This window comes from Microcebus murinus, chromosome 10 (genome assembly GCF_040939455.1).
Source record: "Microcebus murinus isolate Inina chromosome 10, M.murinus_Inina_mat1.0, whole genome shotgun sequence".
Taxonomy (NCBI): domain Eukaryota; kingdom Metazoa; phylum Chordata; class Mammalia; order Primates; family Cheirogaleidae; genus Microcebus; species Microcebus murinus.
In genome coordinates this window covers 50738522-50765912 of record NC_134113.1, presented here as the reverse complement: position 1 = coordinate 50765912, position 27391 = coordinate 50738522, and the positions used below count along the sequence as shown (strand labels likewise).

The window sequence follows — 27391 nt, the reverse complement described above, 5'->3', positions numbered from 1 at the left end:
CAGTTGAGTTAGAAGAGGCTCTAGGTAAAGTTTTTTCTTAATTACAGTGGTTTTTCTTTTTAATATACAATGAAAGCACACACATTTCGTCAGTTTATAGAACTAAATTTTCATTCAAATGCACCTGGAGTCTGCTGAGAATAAAAAAGCAAATTATAAAATGAAACAATATGATTTTTATTTAGGAATGCTTATTAGAATCCTCATTTAAGGCTTCGTTAGATCGTGTTTCTATTTTATACTCTCTTAGTAAGAAATTGGATTTTTGCCTTAACATATAACATGCTTACCAGACCTTGTATATTTTATTCCAAAATATTTTACTTTTAGTAATGTTTCCACTTTTAATCTTTCCCTCTCATTCTTTTTAGCCTCCAGTCAATATTTAACTTGGCTATGCTGAATGATTCATCACTTTACATGAAGTTACCATAACTGATTTCATTTTTAATAGTGTTATTCGTTTTGTCAACCACTTATTAGTTGGGAATATTTCAGGCACACTTTTGTGAGTTATGTAACCAATAAAGTTAAGACACTAAAGTCCTCTCTGAAATCAAAGATCAAAACGCCTGTATTAGTTTTTAGACTATTCTTTCAGAAGCAAAGCATCCAGAAAAAGAAAGAAAAAATTGCTGCCATTGGATATAGAAAAAAAAAAAAAAGAAAAAAGTAGAAGGAATATAAAAAAAAAAAAAAAGAAAGAAAGAAAAAGTTTGAGTCTTTTTAAATATATTTCTGAATATTTAATTTTCTTCTTGTCTATAAACATTCCAGAGATGAACTAGGTTTTTTTTAACTTTTCTTTCATGTGTTCAGACACTATGCCACAGCCACCTTAATTTTATGAATTCTGAGTGACCATCAGAAGTAGAATACATAATATATACATTTCAACAAGTCTTCTTGAGAAGAGTTAAAATTTCTTGTTCTTTAAGATTTTAAATCTCTAATGCTTTTTAAATTAAAATATAATAATAAGTTATTGTTTGAGAAAATTTATGCACATTAAGAAGGGAGTAAAAACCATGACAGACTGACAAGTTTTTTAGTAGACAACCTCAGGCTGGATTGAGGTTAGGTGTATCGAACCAATTCTGTAGTTATATTGAGTCTGAAACAAAAAGTCTGATTCTTCAAAGCAGGAACAGAGTCACGCCTGTTTGTTTACATATCTTCTATAGGTGCTTTTGTTACGAATTGAATGATCATAATAGAGACCTTATGGCTCACAAAGCTTAAAGTATTTACTGTCTTGCCCTTTGTAATAAAAGTTTGCTAATGCTTGCTCCAACGCATAAATGGCAAATTGGGTAAATTTTAAACTACTGTATAGTTTTCTGAGCTGGTTTTTAGTAGCATTCCTATAATTTTAAAGTCTAGATTCAAGTCCAAGATCTTTATATTACTGATTGTATAACCCTAAGCAATTCACAAAGCCTTACAGAGCCTTTCTTTCCTCTTTTCAAAATATGTTCCAATGTTAGGGTCAGCATTTGACTTTCAAGCACATGCCATTGGTAGATACAGGAAAAGATGTGAAAGACTCCTTTCCACCATTTCACCATAAGTGAAATATTGGTAAAGGAGGTATTGCTGTATAAGAAACCATCCCAAAACTTAGTGGTTTAAAAGAATAATTTATTATTTCCTTTCACAATTTTGGGGATTGACTGGCTCAGCTAGGTGGCTCTCACTTAGAATCTTGAGGGACGTTATTAGATGCCAACTGGGGGTAAAATCATCTGAAGGCTTGACCGGGCTGGATGTCCACGACGGCTACTCCAGTGGCTGGCAGTTGATGCTGGCTGTTGACTGGGTACTCAGCTGGAGCTGTTTGTTGCAGCATCCACACTTGGACTTTCCAAAGTGTCTTGATCATCTTAGAGCATGGTGGCTAGGTTCTAGAAGGGAGAGTTCCAAGGGCTAACATTCCAAAAACCCATATGGTTTGCAGCTGTGGCCATTCTGGACATTGTTGAACTTCCAAGATGTTCTGGGACTTCTCATGATCTAGTGTTAGAAATTCCAGAATGTCACTTCTGCCACATCTCTTGATTACGGAAGTCACCAAGACCATCCCAAATACAAGAGAAGGGGAAATGGACCCCACCTCTCAATGGGAAGAGTACCAAATAATTTGTAGCCATTTAAAATCTGCCGCAGGGTGAAACCATGATAACCAGTATCAAATATAATCCCCGCTAGGTCCATCTTCTGCTGGGATAGACCAATGAAGGAATAAATTACACAGAGTGGTATAGCTAGGAGCTCAAGGAACCTTCACAAAGAAATAACATTCTCTTATATAGTATTATTTTCTGTGACATAGACTTTATATTAGTAATAATAATAAAGCAAGGCATTTGCTCAGATTTAGTTCATTTTTCCAGAGCTGTCTAATGGAGACTCCTTGGAAGGTGAAGCAGCAGAGGTGGTGACCCTGGGTACCTGTGATGGTCATAATGAACTAGTGTCCCACAGCTTGAGGGGAGGCCAACCCTGTCAACTTGTTGGTGTTGTGAGGATACATGAGAAGATGTTGGTGGAAGTGTCTAAATAAATGCTTATTGTCACCTATTGCTATAGCGTATTTTAACTGTAGTCGGAGCCTTTCCCCCTTGGTGTCTCCTTACTCCACTACATGTCACCCTCCACTGCCAGGTGAATTTTTCTAAAATGTAGCTTTTGTCATATCACCAAGCTACTCAGGAAAACCTAAATTTATCCCATTTGAATACAGATCAGATGAAAATACTCTGGCCTTAAAGACCTTCGTTCCCTCGGCTGCATTTAACTCTTGTAGCCACATGGCTTAATGTTCACCCCTTTGGCCTTGTCCCAGGAGCCAGGCTGGTCTCTGTAACCTGCCTGGTGAGTCATTGCCATCTTTGCCTCCTTTCCTCTGTTCAAGCGACCTTCCTGGAATGCCCTCATTCTCTTCTTTTGCTGTTTCAAGTACTTTCCAAATCAGGGTCTAAATTAAGATGTTTCTCCTGCTCGAAGCTGCCTTTGACCAACCCTTGCTAACAATATTCTTTTTACCTGATTCTGTATTTCAATAAAGTCTGGACTGGTACTTCTTTTTATATATTGTCTTAGTATTGATCTCATATAATAATGGCCAGAAGAAAGGCTAACATTTATTAAGTGCCTGCTATGTGTCAGGCGTTGTTTTATATTCTTTTCAATGGTTTCATCATGGCTACACATTATAATCATCTGTGAAGTTTTGGAAAAAATGCTATGCTAGGGGGCCACTCCTAGCCTCCTGATTTAACCCAATTAATGTGGGGCCGCAGGTATCTGTATCTTTGAGAAGCAGCCCAGATAATTCTAATGTGTATTCAGGGTTGAGAACCACTGGCTAGAGAAATGTACAGTTTGAATTTTTTTGGATCGCATCTCCTTCTTGGGGAGTGCGTCAGGTTTGGCAGAACAAAATTGAATTTGAAGTACTAAGAAATTTACATTTCATTTTTTTGACCAGCAGACTCAAATTGGTAAGTTTAGAAACATTAAAAAATAAATTCTTCAATGAAGGGCTGTATTAAAACATTAAGACCTTTATTTTTCTGTCTCTCAAATACTATTGAGGCAAAAAATGCTGGCTTCCCTTGTTTTTCTGATAAACAGAAAGGTAAAGGATGAATTCACCTAACTTGCATTCCCTGGTGATTGAAGGCAGAGTTTACAATGAGATCACATAAATGAAGTACTTTCAGATTGTGTGATAAAAATAAATCAAACCTCATTAGCTAATTGATATTTCTTAGGTCTAACTACTAAAGACAGATGTTTGCTATTATTTGGAGTCTTGTTTTTGGATCCACCCTACTCCAGATAGTCTTTTCAATTTGTGTATTATTTTCAAGTCTGAAGTTTAGATTTCTTTTTATTCCTAGTACCCATGATCACTAAAACCATCTTTGGGAAATTATTTAATTCCCTGTTATTTTTTCCTAGAGATTTTTTTTTTTTTTTTTTTGGTCCTTTGATTATCTTAGTAAGATGTCTTACAACATGCTCTCATTTCTCTTCATTGGTCTTAATATGTGCTGCCCAATCTGCATAGAATTGCAGTGGGCTCCAAAAATTTATTTGAAGGTTTTGTTAGTGGTCTTTAGTAGTCTTTATTTAAAATATCAGCTCAAGTCAGTTGGTAATGTGGTTTGCACTGATAATAAGAACATTGTTTCCCACTATTCTTCTTGTTCATCAGTAAAGAGGAATGAAAAGAACAAAAATCAATTTTAAAAATTACTGTTTTCTAGAAAACAGAATTTTTGAGAATAATTTATCTGTAGCCAGCCTTGTAACTATTCTTAGCTATGGGTACTTAGATCACAGAACCATCTAGTAAGTTAAGTTAAAAAAAAAAAAAATCAGGCTAGTTCACCATTAAGTTCCCATCTTAAGTAAATATTCAAAATAATTAAAAGATATCTGAATCTGTGTCTTCAAATAAGTCAGAACATCTGATTAAGAAGTATGGGAAGTTCGTGAAGTTTTCCATGAACATGGGATTTTGGTCACTTGAATTCAGACAGGCCCCAGTTTAGTTCCAAAAATTTCAAGTCATTTCGTTTGTAACTTCTAACAGTTTCACACAGAAATTGAAAGTTAGATTCGTTGGTGGGATATGAAATTTGGAGTGTCCTGGAATGTTATACTAAAAGAACCTAACATCCTGCTGTAGAACCTGACCCCCGTGCATACTTTTTTTCCATAGGAAAGGCCATTTGTTTTTCTCTCATGGAAATCTTCAGAGAAATATCCATTTTCCAGGCTTCAGCTCTTACTGAATAACTAACTGGGAGAGTGGTCGTGCATGAAATTGCTATCCCTCATGGCTAATAACTAGTTATTATACTAAACTCTGTATTGTTCCTCTTGTCCTTTTTTAAAAATAATTTGCTGAAAGCAGTCATAATCATTCCAGATGCATGCCCATTTGAGCTTGAATGTTAACAGATCAATGAGACAGCATGTGTTAAATTCGTAGCCAGTCCAGTGCCTGACATTTAGTAAGCACTCCTTAAATATTACCATTATAAATATCATTCAGTAAACCTACAATGAATTGTTTCTAACATAAATGATAAAGTAACTACATCTAGATTGCATTGATGGAGTTTGAAGAGCATATCATCCAGGATGAAATTGCCTTGTTTTCTGCCTTTTTCAGAGCATTTTCAAAGTAGTTCTTAAGGGCTTACAAAAGTTTTAACACATCTGTCAACTTGTCACTTTGTTTTCATCAATGTTAAATTTCCTCTTTTGCTCATTACTTTCAAAAAGTGTGTGGTTTACAAATGTTAAAAGTGTAATATATATGTTTTAAATGCATTGCCTTGTTTTAAATGGTTATTTCCTAAAGCCATTCAGTATTCCTACAATCATATGCTCAGCTGGATTAGCATTGCCTTATGTCAAAGTAGAAGCATGTGAAAAAAAAAAAGAGCACTTAATTGGAATTTCACAGTGATTTCCACTTAAACCAGCTTAAACAAGGTGTATTTATGTATAGTAATCAGAAATTGACTAATCGCCTGTGTAAATATGTGTGTCAAAGGGTGATTTAAAACGGTGAAGAAATTCTACACAATAGGACTTCAAGCCTGGTCATGTTACAAAGTGTGAAAGCCAGTTTTTTAACCCATACTAGAGTTGTTACTATAGATTTTGAATATGTGTTTTGTAATTAGATTTGATACTGTCATTTTGATTACAGCTTTCGTATTAAGATAGGGTAATATATAGCAATATGACAGACTGTTCAATTAAAACTTTTTCTGGTTACAATCAATGTTAAGATCAGACATCTCCAAATGATATCACAAATAAATTTATTTGATCACTTGTCTCAAATGAACCATCCATTTTAAAAATCTTTTATTTTTCCACCCTTAAATCCATAGAGTTAGGCCGAGAAATATTTTGGTTAGAATAGGAAATATTGTAATATTAGATATCCGTATCAAATTTTTTTTTTTTTTTTTTGAGACAGAGTCTCACTGTTGGCTGGGCTAGAGTGCCATGGCATCAGCCTAGCTCACAGCAATCTCAAACTCCTGGACTCATGCAATCCTTCTGCCTCAGTCTCTAGAGTAGCTGGGACTACAGGCATGCACCACCATGCCCGGCTAATTTTTTCTATATATTTTTAGTTGTCCAGCTAATTTCTTTCTATTTTTAGTAGAGATGGGGTCTCACTCTTGCTCAAGCTGGTCTCGAATTCTTGAGCTCAAAGGATCCTCCCGCCTTGGCCTCCTAGAGTGCTAGGACTACAGGGGTGAGCCACCAAGTCCAGCCACCCATTTCATATATTATAAATTTGATATGATATATGTAAAATATAACACAGATTTGATATAATATTTATATAACATATGATACCCCATATCATTATTTCAATGGTATCATTAGTGTCTGATCTTATTTTCTATGCTCTATATTGAGCAAAAACAAAAACAAACCCTTTTGGGGTATTTTCAGCTAACATGGTAAATGTTTAATTTTATGTGCATAAATACAGCATTGCTGAGTATTTTATTTTTTCCTTCTACCTCAAAACATACAAAAAGGCATACAGCACAATAGCCATGATTTAATTATCTATAGAGTATGAATTTTGGAGGAGAAATAAGTTAGCTAATATAAATGCTAGAGAATAAACATAATGAGGCAACTTTTATACTTAGAAATATATTTACATTTTTCAAAGTTCTTCATATATTCATAGTAATAATGGAAATGGAAATCTGCCTAAATAATGCTATACTCTTTTTTTTTTTTTGGTCTCCCCCACCCATTCAGTGCCATACTCTTGTAAAATAATTTAAGATGCGAAATTCAAATGAAATGATTTATCATTTCTGTGATGGCTTTATAGTCAATATTAGAACTGAAGATAACAATGAAACTTCAAAAAAATTTGCAGAGATCTTTGAACACTAAAATGGGTTTCCTTTTTATACTTTCACTTAGTTGCCAAATTTTCAAAACAGCATTAAAAGAAATAGTATATTCCTTGAAAATTGAAATAGTAATAAAACTAAAAACATCAATATTGATGACTTTCCATTGTATTATATAGGAAGAAAACTGCATTTATAATTAATTTGCAACTTTAAGGCATTCAGGACTCTGAAATACTGTAAAATTTTTATTGGGTAATAATCTTATTTTGATACAGAGAAATTGGTGAAAAAAACATATACTTTTAAGTTGACTAAAATATGAGTTGGAAATTACTGAGTTCTTCAAAAAGATATGTAGTCATATCAAAACAATGTTCGCTGTATGCGATTAAGAAAAAGAAAGAAGCTGCCACTTGAATATGAAGGGAAAATAATAAAAATATTTTTAAGTCACATTTTTTTATTTCAAGGTCATCTATTATGGAAGATACCATGTTTTAGGATATGTCAGAAAGCAAGGAAGGGGCTAATTCTCAATCCTCATTCTTTCACTAAGAAGACCACGGGAGTTTCCTATTTGTTAGTCTGGAAAATCATTTATTCAGTTACTAAAAACATATTGATTATTAAGAATGTGCCAGACACTGTGCTGGAAATATCCTCGTATAAGCAAGTGCTCACTTATAGAAAGTTTTGGCCGGCATTATATATTATTAAACCCATTGTATTAAAGAACATGGTGTATTTAAGGCATGGCATACAATAAGTGTTCAATAAGGGAGAGTTATTATTCACATCCTGTGACATCCTTCACAGCTATTTTTATCTACTGAGGTACAGAGTTTAAAATTTCACTTAAAATTTTAAATTCAAATGAAATGATCATAATTTATATGGTGGTTTCATAGTCAAAATATTAGAGCAACATATAATAATGAAATTTCAAAAAAAATTTATAGACCTTTGCACACCAAAATGCATCTCCTTTTCATACCTCTGCTACAAGAGTAATCATAACTATTCCATGCATATTTCTAGAAAATTTTATGAATATCATAGTTTAATAAATTGAGCACAGCAGAATTATATGGCAACTCACTATACTATAAACCCAAATGCTCTCAGGTTAACTGAATTTCTCTTGAGATAAAATGTGATTATTTGTTAATACTTTAAAACACATAAATGTGGTCAGAAACGCCACCTTTTGTTATGAAATTGCTCGTTAAATTAACTGTTACTAACTTTGGAATCCAACTCACTATTTCAAAGATCTAAAAATAAACAGTAAAGTAATACAAATTCTGTAAAAATTAAATATAAACACATACATTTAAATTATTTCTTAAGTATTAATAGAATATCTAGAGCTGTACTACTTAATATCATAAGCCCTAGGCACATCAGTTTATTTAAGTTTAAATTAATTTAGATAAAATATTCAGTTACCCAGTTATCCTAGCTACATTTTAAGTGTTCAGTAGCAGCAGGTGGGTAGTAGATACCTTGTTGGATGGTGCAGATACAGACATTTCCATCATCACAGAGAGTTCTCTTGGACAGTGATGCTCTAGGGTATTTTAAATAAAGGAATATTTGATATATTTACTGTTTACAATTATGACCACAGAGAAAATGAACTAGGAGGCTGAGTGTTTGATATATTTGAGTCTTCCCACCATAGCTTCCAAATCTTGATAAAATTATTTGGCACGCTCTTTGGCAGATGAAGGCTACTTTAAAATGACTTTGATTTCAGTACAAGATATAACTAAGTAAAGGCTCAGAAAATGAAGTGTGTTTACTCAGTGACTTTTGGGAAACTGGAGTTTTGAATATTTTCTGAAAGAATGGCTAATCCATGAGATCAATGCTTTCTCTGCAGCGCCTTCCAAACCTTTCCTTCTGAGCGCCCCGCCATTCTACTCGGCGTGTTGTGGTGGGCCCTGTCGGCGCCCCGGGTCCTCTGCTGCTTTTCCAAGTAAGTTTATGCTTCATCAGCAATGCCTCAGTTATTCTGTACACCAAAGCAGCAGGATTTAATGTGCTCTGGAAAACTAATTGGTAATGCAGTGGCAAGGAGCTAATTCCTCACTAAAAATCACAGCGATCCTATTCAGGAGGTTTCCAGAGATTTATCAAACCTCAGCACACTGAGCAATTGTGAGCGGTTTCTAACGGCATTGAAACCCAGGGCTGACACACCAAGGAAAGTGACTTGTTTTCCATTTGATAGAAAAGATTTCAGAGGGTCCAGTTTGGCTCTTTTCGAAACATGTAACAACCCTCCTTGAAAGAAGAGAAAAGAAAGGAAAAAAGGCAAAAAATATCTGCTGCATAAAATCTCCATTCAGTTTAAAATGTGACACAGAAAGTCACTAGGTGTCTATAGAAAATAATTAAAAATTGTCCAGCTCATGAAAGGAGACAAATCTGTCCTTTTTTGTCATCTTGAAGAGAACCAAACAGGGTTGTAGGAAATATTTTCAATATCTTCTCCAAACATGATAAAAGCAAAATTTTAATAGTGTGTGGGGGTGGAGTGAGGATGACAAACTTTCAGAAATCTGTAGTGTGTGTGTACACACTGTCACACGCAAAGAAGCAATGTCTAAAAGTAAAATTCACGTTGGTCTTGAGATTTCTGCGTCAGAAAAGTATCTGTAGGCAGAGAATTTGAGTTTATGGTAAAGAGGTCCAGTGGAGGGGTGCATTTATTTCAACTGCTCGAGAGAAAACATTTATTCAGGTTAACAGCTTTGCCAGGTGAAAAGTGAACTAAGAGTTGAGTCAGGCTAAAGCGCTGAGCTCAATCACACTTGAATTCAGATCCCTGCCGCCTCTGTGCATGTGTTTTATGAATGTTTCAGGAGAGCAGTTTCTCCACAGAATGATTCCTGACAAGTGAGGCAGCAAATGCTGGCCGTTTAATGAGCTGCAAGCTCTGAGCATCTCTTTAGGGGGCTGATACTTTCCCACAGAGCACTTTCCATGCCTGGGACTCAGCCACAATGGGTGACAGACCCGTGACCAATCGTCACTTTCACTTGACTCATCCACACGCGACCTCACCACGATTTTTCACTCTGCAGATGAACTTTAGGAACCATTTCACATGGAAAAGGCTTGGGCAAGGGTCAGTTGCCCTTTTGTATGGTCATAAAGCAAGGCTCTGTGTGTCAGTCTTTTCTCCTGTCTCACATTCCAAGTGAATTTCTGGACACCATTTAAAGCACTTGACTGAAAAATAAGGCAGTGAATGAAACTGACTTTTATAGACTCATTCTAGCTCATCTTCCCATAGAACCCTGTCTACCTGAAAAGGGATTTAGTGGATGAGCTGAGTGTATACAGGGACTTGCTGAATACACAGGCCCATTATCAACTGTGGGGATTGTTTATTAACCAGGACTGATACACTACTATTTTGGAAGTGACCTATTAATTGTCCATTTAACTAGAATGTATTGAATTCAAATAGAAAAATAGAAACCATGACTAAACCTTTTACTCGCTCCTTCAAGGTGGTCTCCTATGTGGGCAATTGAAAACTGTTGTGCAAATTAAGGAAACATTTATCACCATATGTTAGAGAGTATCAGGAAGAGACTTCTGGAGTGAAGACTTAAAAACCAAATATCTGATACTGTATCATAGTAGCATCTCTGTGGAATTATGTCTTTGGTGTTAGATTTTGGGAGTGGAGATTAAATAACCCACCCTTAGTTTGCTTATTCACCTTGGTATAATACGTTTACTTTAGTGAATCTCCAGCAGTACAGTTCAGGTAAGTCGAAATGGACAAAAAAAAAAAAAATCTATGTAATAGGCGGGCATTCGTGTGTGTATGTGTGAGTGTGTTATTTTATAGTGGTATTTTAAGAGTCTCTAAGCCATAAAAGTTGAGCCAGTTCAATAAATAGAGCACATAAAAGTAAATGTCTTAAGACATTTTCTAGATGACTTTATCTTCTCAACCACTTGAAAAATTAAGTGAGTCTCATTTTCCTCCATCTGCTTGTTAGTCCTCACTTTGTGCCTTTTGCATAACTGTTGTAAATTATGATGTTTATCCCTAGAGGTTATAAAGTCCTGTGTTTATCTTTTTTTTTTAAATAAACACACAAGCTGCAAATTAGCACAGCTCAGATCAATGATAGAAAGTGTTGCATTTAGTTTGTCTTCATTTCTAAAGTTGGCATTTTAAAACAGTTTGGTGATGCCACAAGTGTTCTTAATAAACAGTCGTGTCTCATTAGTTATAATGCTAAAATGAATTTCTTATTTTTTTATTTACAATGTTCATTGGTATTGGCAGTAAATAATAACAAAATGACGGAATTAAGCTGTCAATAAAGAATTCTACATAAATAATCATGATACCAAGGAGTAGTTAATAAGGTTTACATCTGTACAATAATCTTTTTTATTTAGGTATTTACTAGATTTCCTTTTTTTCTTTTTTTAAAATTAGAATGGTTTTTATGCCCAAGCTTTTAAATTATTTTCCATTATACAAAGGAAAATTAGCTAAATAAATTCGTATTTATTTTCAGCTTCATCAGCCAAAATTAAGGTTTATATTAAAAATTTTAATAACTGATGAAATCAGTGGCCCTCATCGTTTTACATTATTGACTTCACTCTTTCCAAAAGACTGGCATCGGATCAACACATTTCTAACTATGCAAGTGAAATATCATTTTGACTAATAGGATTCATTTGTTTAATATTGATTTGGTTTTCCTTGTTACCTTCTTAGATTTACAGTTGACTTCTTGTGGCAATGTGGAAACAATCATTCATCCAGTGCCCTTCTCACATACAGTTAAATAGTTTAATAGGTTATTTAAGCGCAACCCTTACAGTGGGGAAAAATTAAAAGGCAGTGGTAAAAGTTCTCCCTTCCCCCAAAGCAGTATATGGAAAATCTTTGATTACATCCATAAGGTTCTTTTCAAAATAACACATTTCACAAATAACATGAAATGGAAAGTTGTGGAAATTATGTAGATAATGACTTTTTAAAAACTATTTGAAAAAGCATAGGCATCTTAATTGTGTAGACTAGCTAATTGAATTAATCAGATAATTATTTTGCTTCATCTTTGAGTACCCAACTTGGATTTCACCTTTTGAGAATTTTATGCCTTAAAAGACAAATCTTAAATTTGGAGTGGCGTTATAAAAATCTGATCAGGGAAAATACTCTTTTGGGACAAGATGCTTTGCCCTTTTCTTGGGAGATGAACTTATATTGTACATTTTGAGTTCATCATACTATCTTCATTTTCTTGTTAACACTTATAAGAACATAATATACTTTCCAAGTTTGAATCTAGGATTTTCTGGAAGACAGCAGGAAAGAGACATTACTTTTTTGCAGTAAATATAACTTGGTTCTGTGAGTTTCAGGTCAATGATGGGTAGTTGACTGATTATTATTCTTGCCACCTGACCTAGCTGTGTTCTCTTGTATTGCTCTCAGTGGGAGTGGCCAGTGGGCTGAGGAAACTGACCAGGACCTATGGAAATCCACAAAAGGTTGCATACAAATTTTTTAAAATAAGGATTTAACTTTAGCACTGTAAGATCTTCAGAGTAATGCGGCATTTTTTTCCTAATAGAGAAAGAAACTTAATTATATTGTCTAAAACATAATAGAGTTTGTGCAATAAGATGAATATAGGTATTGACTTCTCAAAGTGAAGAGAAGAGTGTTCCATAGATAAATGACATTCAGTCAACCAGGAAAAATGTTTAAAGGAATCAGAGACTCAAAGACAATAGATTTTCCAAGTTGATGGCTCTATTCATCAGTTCTAGAGAGGCAGTGAAAGTACTGGGGTAAGATTCCTGGAATGGAATCCTTTTCTTCCCAAATGTTCTTAAGCAGTTAGGAGGGTGGAAAAGGGTGTGGGTGATAAGTTGGGAAGGGGAGCTGTTAGCATTATGGGGTACTTGTCCTTAATCTTATCTATAGCCCTTGACTGAACATAATAACATGGAATCTAACAGGGCTGCTTATAAAGTCCTGATTTTAGGTTTCCAAAACCAAGTGCACAAGTATGGAATAGGAGAGGGGGAAAATGGGCTGAATAGAACAAAGTAGGAAAGAGATACACCATCAGGTCTGTACGTGTCTGCAGAATGACACAGGGATGCTAGACTATTCTTTTATAAATAGACTATTTTATAAATAGACTAAATAGACTATAGAACAAGGGTGATTAAAGTCCTGCTGGGCTCTGAAGTGGTCAGACTATACCTGTTCAGTTCTGGAGGCCATGTAGAAAGGTACATTGAACAAACTCTCTCATAAAATCCAGGTTAAGAGGTAAGGAGCAACTAAAATAGTGAAGGATCTATATGACTAGTCAGGAATCTTGAAAGAAATTGGCCTGGTAGAGAGAAATGATAGGGAGAATGTGTATTTTCAAATTAGATCTATGGTATGCAATATAAAAGATAGAATTGGGACCAATGAGTATAGTTTGGGGGAAGTTAAATTTGAACTTGATATAAGGGAAAAATTTTCTATCAAATCAAGATGTATGATAAGTAGTATTATACAGCACTCCCAAATAATATATTATGTAGAGATTGGAGAATAGACTTTTAATTTGAATAGGGCAGGTTAGGCAAATGCTATATCTTCTGTCTCCAAACTTCAAATCACAGAAATTAGATAAGATACACACACATGCACACACACACACACACATATTTGAGAATAAGAAGGTTAAGGAATTTCTTGATGGAAGAGAAGATCCTGGAAGAGAAACCCCCTGAAAAATAGGAGTCAGCAGGAAAAGATGAGCCCACAGACAAGAATCATCCCACATTTGAGGAGAGCTGGCTCTAGGAGGGAGAGACACAGAATCGAGGTCTGAAATAACTTACTTTTGAGGAAATAGTTAATGTAGGCTGATGGCATTTTAGCTGGCCTGGTGGAGAGGCCTGGATTAAACAAACAACCTCGTCTCTTCCAGCTCTGAGGAACTATTGAATCTATATTAAAGGATGAAAGAATTCTGTTTCCTAAAGGGTTATTGGTACCCTCTGGTTTGAGTTATCCTAGAATATATATATATATATATATATATATATATATATATTTTTTTTACTAAAAGCCTTGAGAGATCTAGATTCAGTGGTGCTTCATAGACTTGTGCTGTCCCTTTCCTTACAAATTCAGCGGGATACTAGGTTATGAATTAGTTTTTAATATGGAAAACTGTTAGAAAGCAAAGCTTAAACAAAAACACGGCTTATGAGACGTGGCCTTTATATAGCACTCCTCGGCCTATTGTGACCTCAGGGTAGCCCTCATTGGGAGTGGAGGCTGCAAAATAACAGGGAACAGAGCACAGCCAGTACCCCAGCAGGGGCTAGACATCACCATATGGCATAGAGTGGCCCTGGACACGCATGATCCAGAAGCCTTTACAGGGCTTCTTGAAGTAATATGGGGGGAGGATATCAGACAAAGGAAGCTGGCCAAAAGGGGATCAATAATCCAGAGATTCACATGAATCCAGGTGAGTCTAAACATCATATAAATTATTGGCACACTATTCACGGGATGGGGTTCTGTTGGATTGCAGTGGTGGAAAGACAGGACAGAGCCGCAGCTATTTGCTCTTGGTCCCATGTCGAGAAAGTGACTGTTTAGGGTCCCTCTTTGTTCTGTAGTGCTTGCTGGCTTCTATAAATAGCACCGCCCTGTCTTCAGAGTTGAGACATGTTTTTTAGAGGCTGAGGCATAGAGAGAATGGCTACTACTGGATTATCTAATGCTGTGTTTCTGTCTCCTCCCTCACCTGTCCCCCCAACAACATCATCCACACACTGCACATCTCCATTGGTAGTGGAGGCCCTTCAGACAGGTTTTCTCTGGAGGAGGGCAATTGGGAGTTTTCTATCCCAGGTAATTCTGCCCTTTTAAAATGACTCTTCTCACTTCCCCATCTCTTTCTCTGCCCATTCATAACTTTGACAATCTTTGGTATAATTTTAAAAAGCATTGATTTGGCTCTCTCTGATTTGATGTGTGACTTCAATTCCACAACTTAACTTTCTGGATCCTCAGTCTTTTCCTATGGAAAACTGGAATGGTAATATCTACTTCTGGGGATTGTTGTAAAGATTACATGACATGATGTGTGTAGTTGGCACATATGTCAGCCCATGTTAAACCCTAAATATATATGGAAGCTGCATTATAAAATGATAGTAATAATATGATGTTGATATCTCCAAATTGACAGAGCCTGTAGCACTTTGAATTGGTGGCCCTAGCTTTGAAAAGCCTCATTTCTTTTACTTGCATTATACTCCATATCTGTTTATTTTTATTTTATATTATTTGATTGTTAATTTTTTGTCCCTGGAAGTCGCTATACAAGTCAGACATTTGTCATAAATTTAGGGATCATTGGAGGTGTTTATTGCTTAGACCTTTTTTGTAGCTTCTGAGAGATTTTTGAGTCACCAACAAGTTCTTGAAGTGTACATGTGTGTTATGCAGGCATAAATTTGGACACTTACTCATATGCTTAGAAGTTATAAAATGGTGTAGGTTCATCAGCATAGTTTATGGTTAGACCCAGAGATAGCCCATGAAAGACACATGGGTGAGCCATGGGAGGAGCATCCGTGGTAGTTATGGCAGCATTGCTTCCTGTAGGATCCCAAGACACATCATGTTACGAAAACAAGCATGATTTGTGTATTGAGACCAATGCTAAAAGCAACCAGGTAACTAACAAAAAAAGGAAGAATGCAATATTCTTTTATCTTTGTCGTATTTTTTGCTTGTCCATTGGTTATATTCATGTTTGTTATAGAGCACTGAAACCTGAGGACCAGACTTAGGAATTAACCCTTTGACCCTCACAACCACTCCAGGTCTCTGCTTTCAAGATTGAGTGCTGGTTTGAGTTCATGGCCCACAAAATGTTAGTATTTAGCACAATGGGGAAAATAATTAATTTTAGATTTTCTTGATGAGAATCTTCTTTCTCTTTACTTTAAAATAACTCATTAGGAAAACATGTGGGTTTCCACTAAAAGTTTTGAGGGCATTTAAGTGAGCTTTATTTCCCCATTGTTTTACATTAGCATGTAGATCTTGGTGGAGACGGGGCTAAAACAAGTTGAATCATGAACCTTACTTATAAAAACTCTACTTAGTAAAAACATAAATGTAGATATTTTTTCCACTACCTTTATAGGTCTATAAATTTGTTTTGGACTCTGTATGATATAAAAAGTTTTATTGACAAGACAGTATTTGCCTTTCCAAAATGCTCTGTTGGTCATGTCCTTCTTAAGAGGCCTCCCTTGACAAGTTATAACCTAAGTTTGTTTCAGTCACCGTTGGCCCAGACCTGCCTTTTCAGCCTATCTCCTGTGCTCTTCTCAGTTGTACACTGCAATTTGGAAGTGCCAGATTGTGCGAGATTCCTAGATCCACCATGTTTCACACTTGTCTTCACCCAGCCTCATGCCTCTTAATCCCTCTACTCTGCCTGCCTTTCCCCCTCATTGCCAGTAAGAGGAATTGCTGTTCTTCTAGCTGTTGCTCTCTCCTAGGAGCTACTTTGTGGGCCTCCCAGACTCAGCAGCTCCTTATCTGATGCTCTAAATGCCTTCTGTGCTTTGTCCATGGGTCCTTATCTCACTGTATTATGGCAGTCTATTCTTGGGCCTTTCCTATCAACTCTGAGCACCTTAATGATGGATTGGATTCATCTCTGATTGTCACTCAGCAACAACTCTATAACTCTGCCAAGTTATTCCCAAAAAGGTTGCTATAATGCTTGCCTGTTTCCATTAGAAAATAGAACCAAACTTAAAATAATGGACAGTGGAGATAAATTATTTGTCCATAATTCTACAATAGCATATCTTAGTATTTATTTTTATCCTTTCAATCTTTTATCTTTGCATTTTTACTTAGTTGTAAGCATAGTATATATCTTACATATCATGCTTTAAAAAATTATAGCATTAGTACTTTCTTTGCTGCTGCCTAATCTTCATAGTCCTCATCTTTAATGGTTCATTAAAATTTTACCAAGTAGATAATTACTTATACATTTCTTTACCTTTGGATATTTAGTTTTTTTCTCCTCCTAATTTTTAGTACTGATGGCTGCAATAATGGTAGGTTGGATACATTTACAAATTAGGAAGGACAGAATGCAAATGAAAGAGCCAAAAATTCGACTTCAGAAGGTCTTGGTGCCAACTGAGCTCCGTGTCCTTAGTGTATCTTCAGATGTTGATTGCTCTAAACACGTCTTCTGGAGTGAAAAATATCTATATCTATGGCATATAATTCTCATAAGGATCAAATGAAATCCAACAAGGGGAAGTAAACTAAATTTGTAGAATTTTTACTGTGGGTAAGCTGCTATAATTTTTTTATGCTATTTCATCGAATCCTGGGAGCAGCCTTAGATCAGCTGAAAGAGACTGAGTAACTTGCTCCAAGTCACATAAGTAAGTGCTGAGATCCAAACCCAGTTCTTCCATACTCCAAAGTCCTTTTTCCTGAGGCTTCCTAGAGAGATGTGAGCCCAGCAGGTAAATCTGTATTCTGCAATAGTGCACAAGAGCTAAATTCAAGATTTCCATACCAAGGAATGTTGAGAGAAGAGAAGCATTCAGAAAAAGATGATCAAATTGAGATATTCAGAATGTTGTTTATTATTGACCAACACTTCATGAAACTGGCTAAATCTCTGATAAAGAATAGTGGATCCATTTGTCAAAATCTGTCTTCAAAATATGACCTTGGCATGAGACAGGCAAAAAGAATTGGTGCTGTAGAAGGAGAAACAACCAAGATCCCATGTGAGGATGAACAGAAAGGACATCAGTGGAAGTAGACCTTTGTACAGAATGGGGCATGCTGACATCCCAGGACCACGGCATTGCTAAGGAGAGGCAGAGTTACAGAGCGGGAAGCAAAGAGGCAGAGGTCAGTGGTTCTTTCTGCAGTGTGAGGATGAACTGAAATGGGGTGTAACCCAGGGCTGAGACACTAGCCAGGAAAGGTTTGTAATCTTTTAGACAAATAGGAAAGGAAGCTGTCTTATTATAGAAGTAGAATTGACAAGATTTATTGCCATTTTCCTGCTAAAATACAAATCAGATCACGCCAGTATTGTATAGGATTAAGAGCATTTGCTTTGGTGTTAGTCTTTGGACAAAGTTGTTTCACCTTCCTAAGCTTCATTTTATTTCTCTATAATGGGGAGAATAATAATAGCATTTATGACATAGATTCACTGGGAGAATTAAATGAAATAATGCATGTCAGTGGTTTAACACAAAGTAAGTGTAACAGAGCTGCTGGGTGTATGTTTATGGTCATCATGTCCTGCCCTGCTTGAACATCTCTTGAGCTTCACTGTCCACTGGATAATGTCCCAAACACTTGCAGTTCTCTATGATCTGACTCCATTCCACTCCATTGTCTCTATGCCAGAGGTCCAGTGTCTTCAAGATCTTAGCAGGTAAAAGGAAAGCTATGTGAGGTGGAAAACTGGGGCCACATGCTCCATCTAAGGGGGGCACCTGTTACCCAATCTGGTAGCTCTTTGCTTTGTGGGAAGGTGAGCCCTGTGTAGTTACCTTTGAAGAGGTGTCAGAATCCTGGTCTTCATGTGAAATGTCACAATTATTAAATCTGGACAACTAAATCAGTGTTTTTAACCAATATGCTAAGACCGAACAAAGCCCACCTGCAGGCTGGGTATGGTTGCTGCTTGCAACCTCTGCTTCATCCCTTTCTCCAGCCTTGAAGGCTGCTTGCTTTTCCTTGGAAAGATGTTATTCCTTTGTGCCTTAGGGCTTTCAGACATGCAGGTCACTCTGCCTGGATAGGCTTTGGTTTTTTCTCTCTTTAACTGTATCCTTCATTTAGACTTGGCTCAAGCTATTATCTCATCTCTGAACTCATCATTTCCCCCTTTGTGAAGCCAGTGTACTTTGCAGATCTTTCTATTCTGGTACTTACAACATTCATTTACTTGTACATTCAGCAAATAATTATTAATACCAAAATGCATACCAGCTACAACCACAATCTAGAGACTCTGCTCGGGTGGTGCCTACAGTATGGAGTGAATGTTCATGAGTCAGTCCCCCCATGAGAAGGCGAACCCCATTAGAGCAGGGACCATGTGCTGTTTGTCTCATGTCCTCAACAGTTAGGCCAGTGAGCCTCATATCCAGGGTATTGGTTTTCTATTGCTGCTGTAATAAATTACCACAAACTCAGTGTCTTTAAACAACACACACCTGTTATTTTACAGTTACAGAGGTAAGAAGCCTTAAATGGGCCCACTGGGCTAAAACCAAGGTGTCAGCAGGGCTGTGTTCCTTCGGGAGGCCGTGGTGAGAATTTGCTTCCTTCTTCTTTCCAGCTTCTCCACACTGCCTGCATTCCTTGGCTCACAGCCCCTTCCTGCATCCTCAGAGCCAGAAGTGTAGCATCTTCACATCTCTCTCTGACTATGACCTCCAATTTGCATCCTTCTCTCACTTATAAGGGCCCTTGTGATTACACTGGACCTACACCTGGGTAATCCAGGCTACTCGTCTCATCTCAGGATCAGTTGATTAGCAACCTTAATTCCATTTGCACCCTTAATTCCCCCTTGCCATGTAATGTAACATATTCACAGGGAGGATATTTCTGAGGGCAGTTATTCCGCCTGCTGTACCTGGGAAGCAGAACAAGTGAATGAATGAAGGATGGATGCAGAGGGTGGGAACCAGTATTGTGCTAGCCACAAAAGGCAAAAAAGTAGTAAGGAGTTGATAATCAGTGGGATTGTGGGGGAGAGTGCCTGAGAGTCCTCCAGCTCTCCCTTTGGTAATCAGATTAAACACCTCTGACTCTTGTGAGCTTTCCCTGACTTCCCAGATTGAGACTGGACCCCTCCTTAGGAACACTTCATCACATTTGCGATGCTAGTTCAAGAATTGCCCCTCCATTAGATTTTACAGGTAATGAGGGCAATGAAACATATTACTGCTATTTCTCAATGTGTAATATCAAGCAAAATATTAAGCAGAGTGCCTGACATAGGGTAAGTGTTCAAAAATTGGTTAAATTTATAATAATAAATTTATTATTATAATAAATTAATAAAGAATGAATAATAAATAAATAAAGAATGAAAGAGAAACCACCTACTGGTGCTACTTTTTCTACACTGGGGCTTGGACTTTTTGACATGGCATGCAAAATTGAGAGGGCAATTGAGTGGGCAATGTATACCCACCCCTGCCCACTGGGGAGCAAGGAGCCTTTATCAGATTCCCAAAGGAGCTAATAACCAAAAAGAGGTTAAGAAGCACTGCTCTGAGTATGCAGAGTGGAGAGAAAATTTGGTCATGATACAAAGCAGGAGGATACTGTGTTATCCTGGAAAAAGCTGACATCCGTCTAAAGCTAACAGGGCTTCTGTACCTTTTTCTCCACCCCTAGGAGAAGAGAGCGTGCTGCCTCTCTTGACACAGGACTCTAATTCCAAAGCTCGGAGGGGCATTTTAAGAAGAGCTGTCTTTTCTGAGGACCAGAGAAAGGCTCTGGAGAAAATGTTTCAGAAGCAGAAATATATCAGCAAAACAGACCGAAAGAAACTTGCCATCAACTTGGGACTAAAGGAATCACAGGTACTAATGAGCAGGAAGATGCCTATTGCTCCTGATTTCTGAAGAAATACCATGAAATCCATTTATTTGGCAATTTCTTCAAATTTAATGGCAAATGGTGCTGAACACTGAGGTGTTTGTGAAATGCTTTTTCACAATTTTTTGGTGGGTGGAAATATATGTCGCACTTCCTATTTGGAAATAGGTCCGTTTGCTGAGAAATCTAGGTTTTAACTATTGGGCTGATGAATTCTTCCCAAATGAAGAGAAATTAAGGATGTGGTGTTTACATCATATATTGTTTGTTTTGTATTCAGAGAAGCAGGATAAATTGTTCCTTACAAAAGCAGGAATCAATTTTCCTGTCTTTCTCTTCAATTCTAATCCAAAATGAAAGCATGAATGAGTGACTCATGAATACTCATGAATACTTCTTAATGGGTTGTATTATTTTCCACTTGGGGTTTAAGACAAGTACAATTGAGTAGTTTCACATTTGAAATACTTGCATACCTTTCCTGTACATGGATGTTTCATATAATTGTGAATGAGACTTTCTGGCCTTTTGGAGTTACAGAATATTTCATTTCATGATTGGCCTACTTATTACAAATAATTAACACCATAAGGCACTAGCATTTTCCTATTTAATCCTCCTTATAATCACCATATGAGAAAAGCACTATAATCATCCTCATTTTCTAAATGAAAAATATGTAGAGAATTAAACACAGGTCCAATGTCATGTAGCAAAACTGTTTTGGAGCTAGGCTCCTAGCCCAGGCAGCCTGACTCTGGGGTTTGTGTTCTCTTTAACCTGGAACCCCCATGTCCAGTGGTACAGGGTGTTCACTGTACACGGGCATCTGGCCAAAATGGATGGTGGCAGCTGAACGGCAGCAGTAACTCTGCTTGCCAAGTTCAGTTTTCTGGTACAGTTCTACATTCACCTGGATTTTTTTAATTAACAAAAAGGGACTGAAGAGCTAGCAGAGGCTTTGTCTTAACCACCATGTTCTGCTATGCTTCTTCATTACAAATGACCCAGTTTTTAACATTGAACCTTATTAAAACCAGTTATTATTGGATGAAACTCTCCTTAACTGTGCTTCCATTTCCTGGGGAAGTGATCTGTTTACAAAACCTGCACACACACCCCAACTCTTTAGAGTGATAGGAAGAGGAATGTGGTATAGTAAAGGGTAATTAGCCTAGGTCAGTCAGTCTGTGCTCTCCTTGCTATGTGGTACTAAGGAGTCCACAACCTTAATTGGTTGCTCTGTGCCTCAGTTTCTCACTTAAAAAATAGGAACAAATACAGGAATTCTGTCTATAATACAGGGCAATTTTGTGTATATAACAGATAAATCAATAGCTATATCTTGATGGTCTTTTGTGTGCAAGACAGCAGGTAGGCAGTAAAAGGGAATATTGATAAATACTGATTTGTACCCCAGGAACTTCCACACCCAGTGGAAACTCGTGAAAAGTTAGAAAACAACGTAAGACTATAGAATAATACAGAGAACATCACCCAGTGGGTTAGATATGCTGCCCAATAAGGGGATCAGTAATTCTCAAAGTTAGGTATCTCTCTGGAACTTTATGTTAATCCACATCTCTGGAAAGGACAGCCTCATGACTTGTCCATATACCCCCGGGAAGTCTAGTGATGGGACTAGGCTGTTGGGCCTGAGTGAGAGCTACGTTGGAGCTCAGTAGGCTTGGCCTGCATCTCATTGGTATGAAACCCGCATAGTCAGAGGGAAGAAAATATGCAGATTTGGAAGGCTGGGGAGCCTCTGATTGAGTTGGAACCTGAAGTAGGTGTTAAAGAATAGAAAGTAGCTAGATTGCATCTGACAATGCTCTGAGAAATTATAAAAATCTCTCTTAGTACATATCATGTTCCTAAAAAGAGACTTTTAGAAAGAAAATGCAATAGCCATATTAAAAAAATATTTATAGGGGGATGACCACAATCTCTCCACCCCAAGAAAACCAACTATTTTTCTGTTTGTATCCTATCTTCTGGTTCTTATCCATAGATACATAGTTTTAAATATTATTGTTAATACATTTTAATTATATAATTTTTAAAATTCAGGTGCCTTAGGAATGAATCCTTTTTTTGTCTTATTGAATTTGGTGAAACTTCTCAGAAGCAATTTAACATTTTCTTATTTGCATATATATCAATTACACAATTAATACACGGTATTTATTATGGTAAACTCAAACAAAAGGGAAATTAGTAAAATTAAAAACGAAAACTCATCTTAGGGTCCCCTCCAGTTCAACTCCATGATTATGATTGTCATTTATAAATGGCTCTTGTTTGGACTTATTGACAACATCATGTATTATTTTAAAAATAAATTTATCTGTGTGTTGTATATATACAAATATATAATAATATTACAAATGCTTGCATGCTTACCATGTGTCCTTATATTTGATGTTATTTAATCCTTACAAAGATCCCATTTAGTAGCTACTTTTATTAACCCTGTTTACAAATGAGGAAGCTGAGACCTAGCATTGTATGTATGTTTATATATATATATATATATATATATTTAAATGAAAATGAGATCATACTGTGCATATATTTTGGCTTTTTCTGAAGAACAGTACAAATCACCTGTATAACCAGCACACAAATCAAATAGTAGAAACCAGAAACCCTCCAAATATCCCTTCTTGTCCTACCTGCTCTTCCTTCCAAGGGTATCCACTATCCTGACTTCTAACAACATAGATTAGCTTTGCTTACCTTTGTACTTTATATAACCCAAAATTCAGAATTATACCTACACTTTTGTGTATGGCTTCTCTTACTTAAGATTATGTTTGTAAGATTCTTCATGTTGTTGCATGTGGCAATAGCTCATTCACACTAATTGCTGTGTGGTATTAACATTACACGAGGTGCCACAATTTACCCATTTACTCATGGTGGACAGATGTATTGTTCCCAGTTTTTGGCTATTATGAATAATGCCGCTGACAATGTGTATTGTTTTGTGCTTTAAATTTTTTTTCTTTTCAAATGTCATGGGGTGCATCCTTCCATGTGAGTACATACAGATCTACTTCATTCTTTATTTTATGTTTCAGAACAGACTGTTGTATGGATGTGTAATTCATTTAGCCATCCTTAACCTTAAGTTACTTCCAGTTTTTACTATTGCATATCTTTATACATTTTAAAAATATTTTTGTAAGTTATGGAATCAGGAATGGGATTAATGGGTTAAAGTGTAGGTACTTTTAAAACTGTAACAGATTAAAAATACCTTTCTAAGTACAAAATTGTATCAAATTAGATACTGAGTTATATCAACTTTTCACTCGTATTAACAAATAGTACCTTTTTGCAAGCACTCTGCCATTTATCATTTTAAAAAATGTCCCCCCAGCCTCACGGCATTTGTTATTTTTTAATTTGTATTTTCCTAACTACCATAACTAGAGGGGATTTTTAAATTGTTGTACTGGCTGTTTGTGGTCTGTGAATTGGCCTTTTCATGCCTCATCATTTTTCTGTCATATTGTCTTTTTGTTCATATGTGGCAATTACTTTCACTGTTAATCAAAAATTTTGGAATACTATGGTTAGTAAAATTTTCCTATTACAGATGTTTCAGAAGTCCTCTCTAAGCTTGTGAACTTTCTTTTTTATTGTGGTAAAGTATATGTAACATAAAATTTACCATTTTAACCTTTAAGTGTTCAGTTTAATGGCATTAAGTACGTTCACATTGTTGTATAACCATCACCACCATTTATCTCCAGAATTTTTTTCACCTTGTAAAACTGAAACTCTGGATCCATTAAACAATAATTCTTTATTTTCCTCACCCCTCAGTCCCTGGAAACCAACATTCTACTTTATTTCTATGAATGACTATTCTAAGGATCTCACATGAGTGGAATCATATAGCATTTGTCCATTTGTGACTGGCTTATTTCATGAAGCATAATGTCTTCAAGGCTTATCCCTGTTGTCAGAATTTTCTTCCTTTTTAAGCTTTTTAATATTGCACATACAATATTGCATTGTATGTACATATCACATTTTGTTTATCCATTCATCTGTCCATGGACACTTGCTTGCTTCCGCTTTTTGGCTATTGTGAATAGTACTGCAGTAAACATGGGTGCAATGTCTTTTTGATACCCTGCTTTTAATTCCTTTGGGTAGTTTGCATGGTATGTTTATCTGTACAGAAACTTCTCATTTTTTATGTATTTAGCTTTCATCTGTCTTTTCCTTTGTGGCCTCTGTTTTATGTCATGTTAAGAAAACATTCATCTCCCCCAGACTATAATGGTAATCTCTTATATTTTCTTCTAGAACTTTTATGGTTTGGTTTTTATGTTTAGCTATTTAATCATGTCAACTTTGTTTTTTATATTTGCTGAGAAGTAGAACTTTTATGTTTTTCCCTGAATATATACATTTGTCCTGACACCATTCATTGTGAGGAAACGCTTTTCATTTTTTTTCATTGAGATAGCACTTAACAAATATTTCTAGACATACAGCAAAGCTAAGGGAAGAATAAAATAATGAATGTGATGAGAAAGGCAAGAATCACTAATGGGAACAAATAGCTGTCTAAGTGAAAACCCATTAGAAATACTTGGCATGCTTTCTAGGAGTAAATGCCCACTGCAAATAGTAAATGAGTTTATGAATAGAACCAAATGCTCTGGTATGTATGCACTAGTACTTCTTTCTTATGAAAAGCCTTAAGCACAGGATTGTAACTAAGATGGCAGTCTTTTGCACTCAATTGCCTGGGGTAGATTTATTTTGCAGCCATTTTGAACATTACCAATCAAATTGAGAGATGGAAGAAACTGTTTTACCAATCTGAGAAGACAGTCTCAGACAGAATTGTTTTCCTTCCTTGAGAGAAATATTTGGCTGGTATACTTTAATAATTATTTCTTCAGGTAAAAATTTTCTGGTTTTTGTTTTAGGAATAGAAATCTAAATTGTTAGTGTAAAGATGCACTGTAATACACAGGAAAAGAATGTGTTTGGCTTTTAGGATATCAGGAAACCAATTGTGAAGTTTGCTACTCAGGCACAGCTGACTACACAGTGGATAAAGAGGGAGATTAATAAAAGAGAGAGACTCAAGCAAAATGGGTAGGGATATGGCTGAAATTAGGAACCACCATCATAAGCACTTTCAGCTTAATTATAATTGTTATTTATAGAGCCTAATTCTTAGGTTTTTGATAAATCCTGGGAATAATCAAAACTTAGAAACTGTATCAAGCCTGCAATTCATCAAAACATTACAAATGTATTGTTAATTTAATCTCAAAAAAATTCCTGATGAGGTCAGAATATTTATAAGAGCCTGGGCCCTGGAGTTAGACAGTCATGGCTTCCATTTTACTAGTTGTCTGACCTTCAGCTGGTTAATCTTCCCAAACTTCAAGTTTTTTTACATGTGAAGTGAGGACTTCTTACAGCCATCGTGGGAATCAGATTATAAAATGCACCTAGAATGCACGGTCTGATGCCTGGCACAAAATAAACACTCAGATGCTATTATAATCCAATACATTTCCTTTGAATAAATAATTTAGCATGCACTAAATGATGTTTTAAAATAGATCTAAGAGTTAAATCAATTTTGAAAGATATTAGGCTTACAGGCTGTAACCAGTTTACCTTAGTCATTTTGTTTCAGAAGTGTGTATGGGGCTATTATATTGAAGTAATTTTTTAGATATTTTTTAAGGAGTCTAAGTGAAAAGCCAACAAGGACTTTGCCAGGTTGGCTGTCATAATGAGGTATTTTGTAGAAGGGATAGTAGAAGCTATTACTGTTTAAAATGTTGAAGTGAAATAACTTGAAATACGTGATCATTTTGTCCGATTATTTTGTCAATAGGTGAAAATTTGGTTTCAGAACAGAAGGATGAAATGGCGGAATTCCAAAGAAAAGGAAGTGCTCTCTAACAGGTGTATCCAAGAAGTGGGCCTTCAAGAGGATCCCCTCTCACGATCCACTCTGGGTTTCCCTTCTTCATGTCCTTCAATCTGGGAAGTTCCCCAGCAACACTCAAGTCCAAGATGGAGGGAGAATTCTCCAGAACCTTCAGAAAGACTAATCCAGGAGAGTTCAGGGGCACCACCCCCAGAAGGAAATTCACTGCAGGGTGCCTTGTATTTATGTTCTGAAGAAGAAGCTGGAGGCAAGGGTATACTCACTGGGGCCATCTGAATGGAAACATTCCATATTAATTTAAAAGAACACTTAACTAATAACATTTGGACTCCAAAGCCAGCTAGCATGTGCCTCATCAGTTCCTAAAACCTAACACCTATGGATTGATGCATAAACTAATGCTTTAGAAAACCCACTCCATGTTCTTATTTGGCCTTAGACTCTGCTTAATTTGTAAGTGGAATAGAATCTCCCTGGAAGTGTGATGGAACTGAAAAGAGTAAGAGCAACAGCTGACTCAGTCACTGCTCTCTGAGTATGTGTATATATGTGTGTGTCTCTTATGTGTGTATATATAAAAATATACATTCGTAGAAAGTAGTTCTTTAAATATTGCATTGAGCAAATTCATTTTGTTTTATATGAAGAAAAATAAGCCATTGATAGAATGTTATTAATTTTTTGAAAATAATGTATAATTTGGATTTTAGTCCAAACTTTCATCCACAGAACATGTTTGTAAAAATTCTCTATTTCCTGGTTTCTTTTGGTATCTGATTGTAAGTGAATTTTAACAACTCAGCTCAGCAGTCC

The 27391-nt window shown here is 36.2% G+C and overlaps 1 protein-coding gene across 1 annotated transcript in view; it reads left to right on the top strand.

Annotated features, from left to right (window-relative positions):
- The window catches only part of DBX2 (developing brain homeobox 2), a 32940-nt gene extending 5947 nt beyond the window's left edge, over nt 1–26993 (top strand). Inside the window, exons 2-4 of the mRNA XM_012748297.2 lie at nt 8809–8904; nt 20434–20621; nt 26522–26993. Of these exons, the coding sequence (XP_012603751.1) occupies nt 8809–8904; nt 20434–20621; nt 26522–26854 (617 nt within the window). The 3' untranslated portion in view covers nt 26855–26993. The remainder of the gene's footprint in view (nt 1–8808; nt 8905–20433; nt 20622–26521) is intronic.
- Nucleotides 26994–27391: the final 398 nt, after the last annotated feature.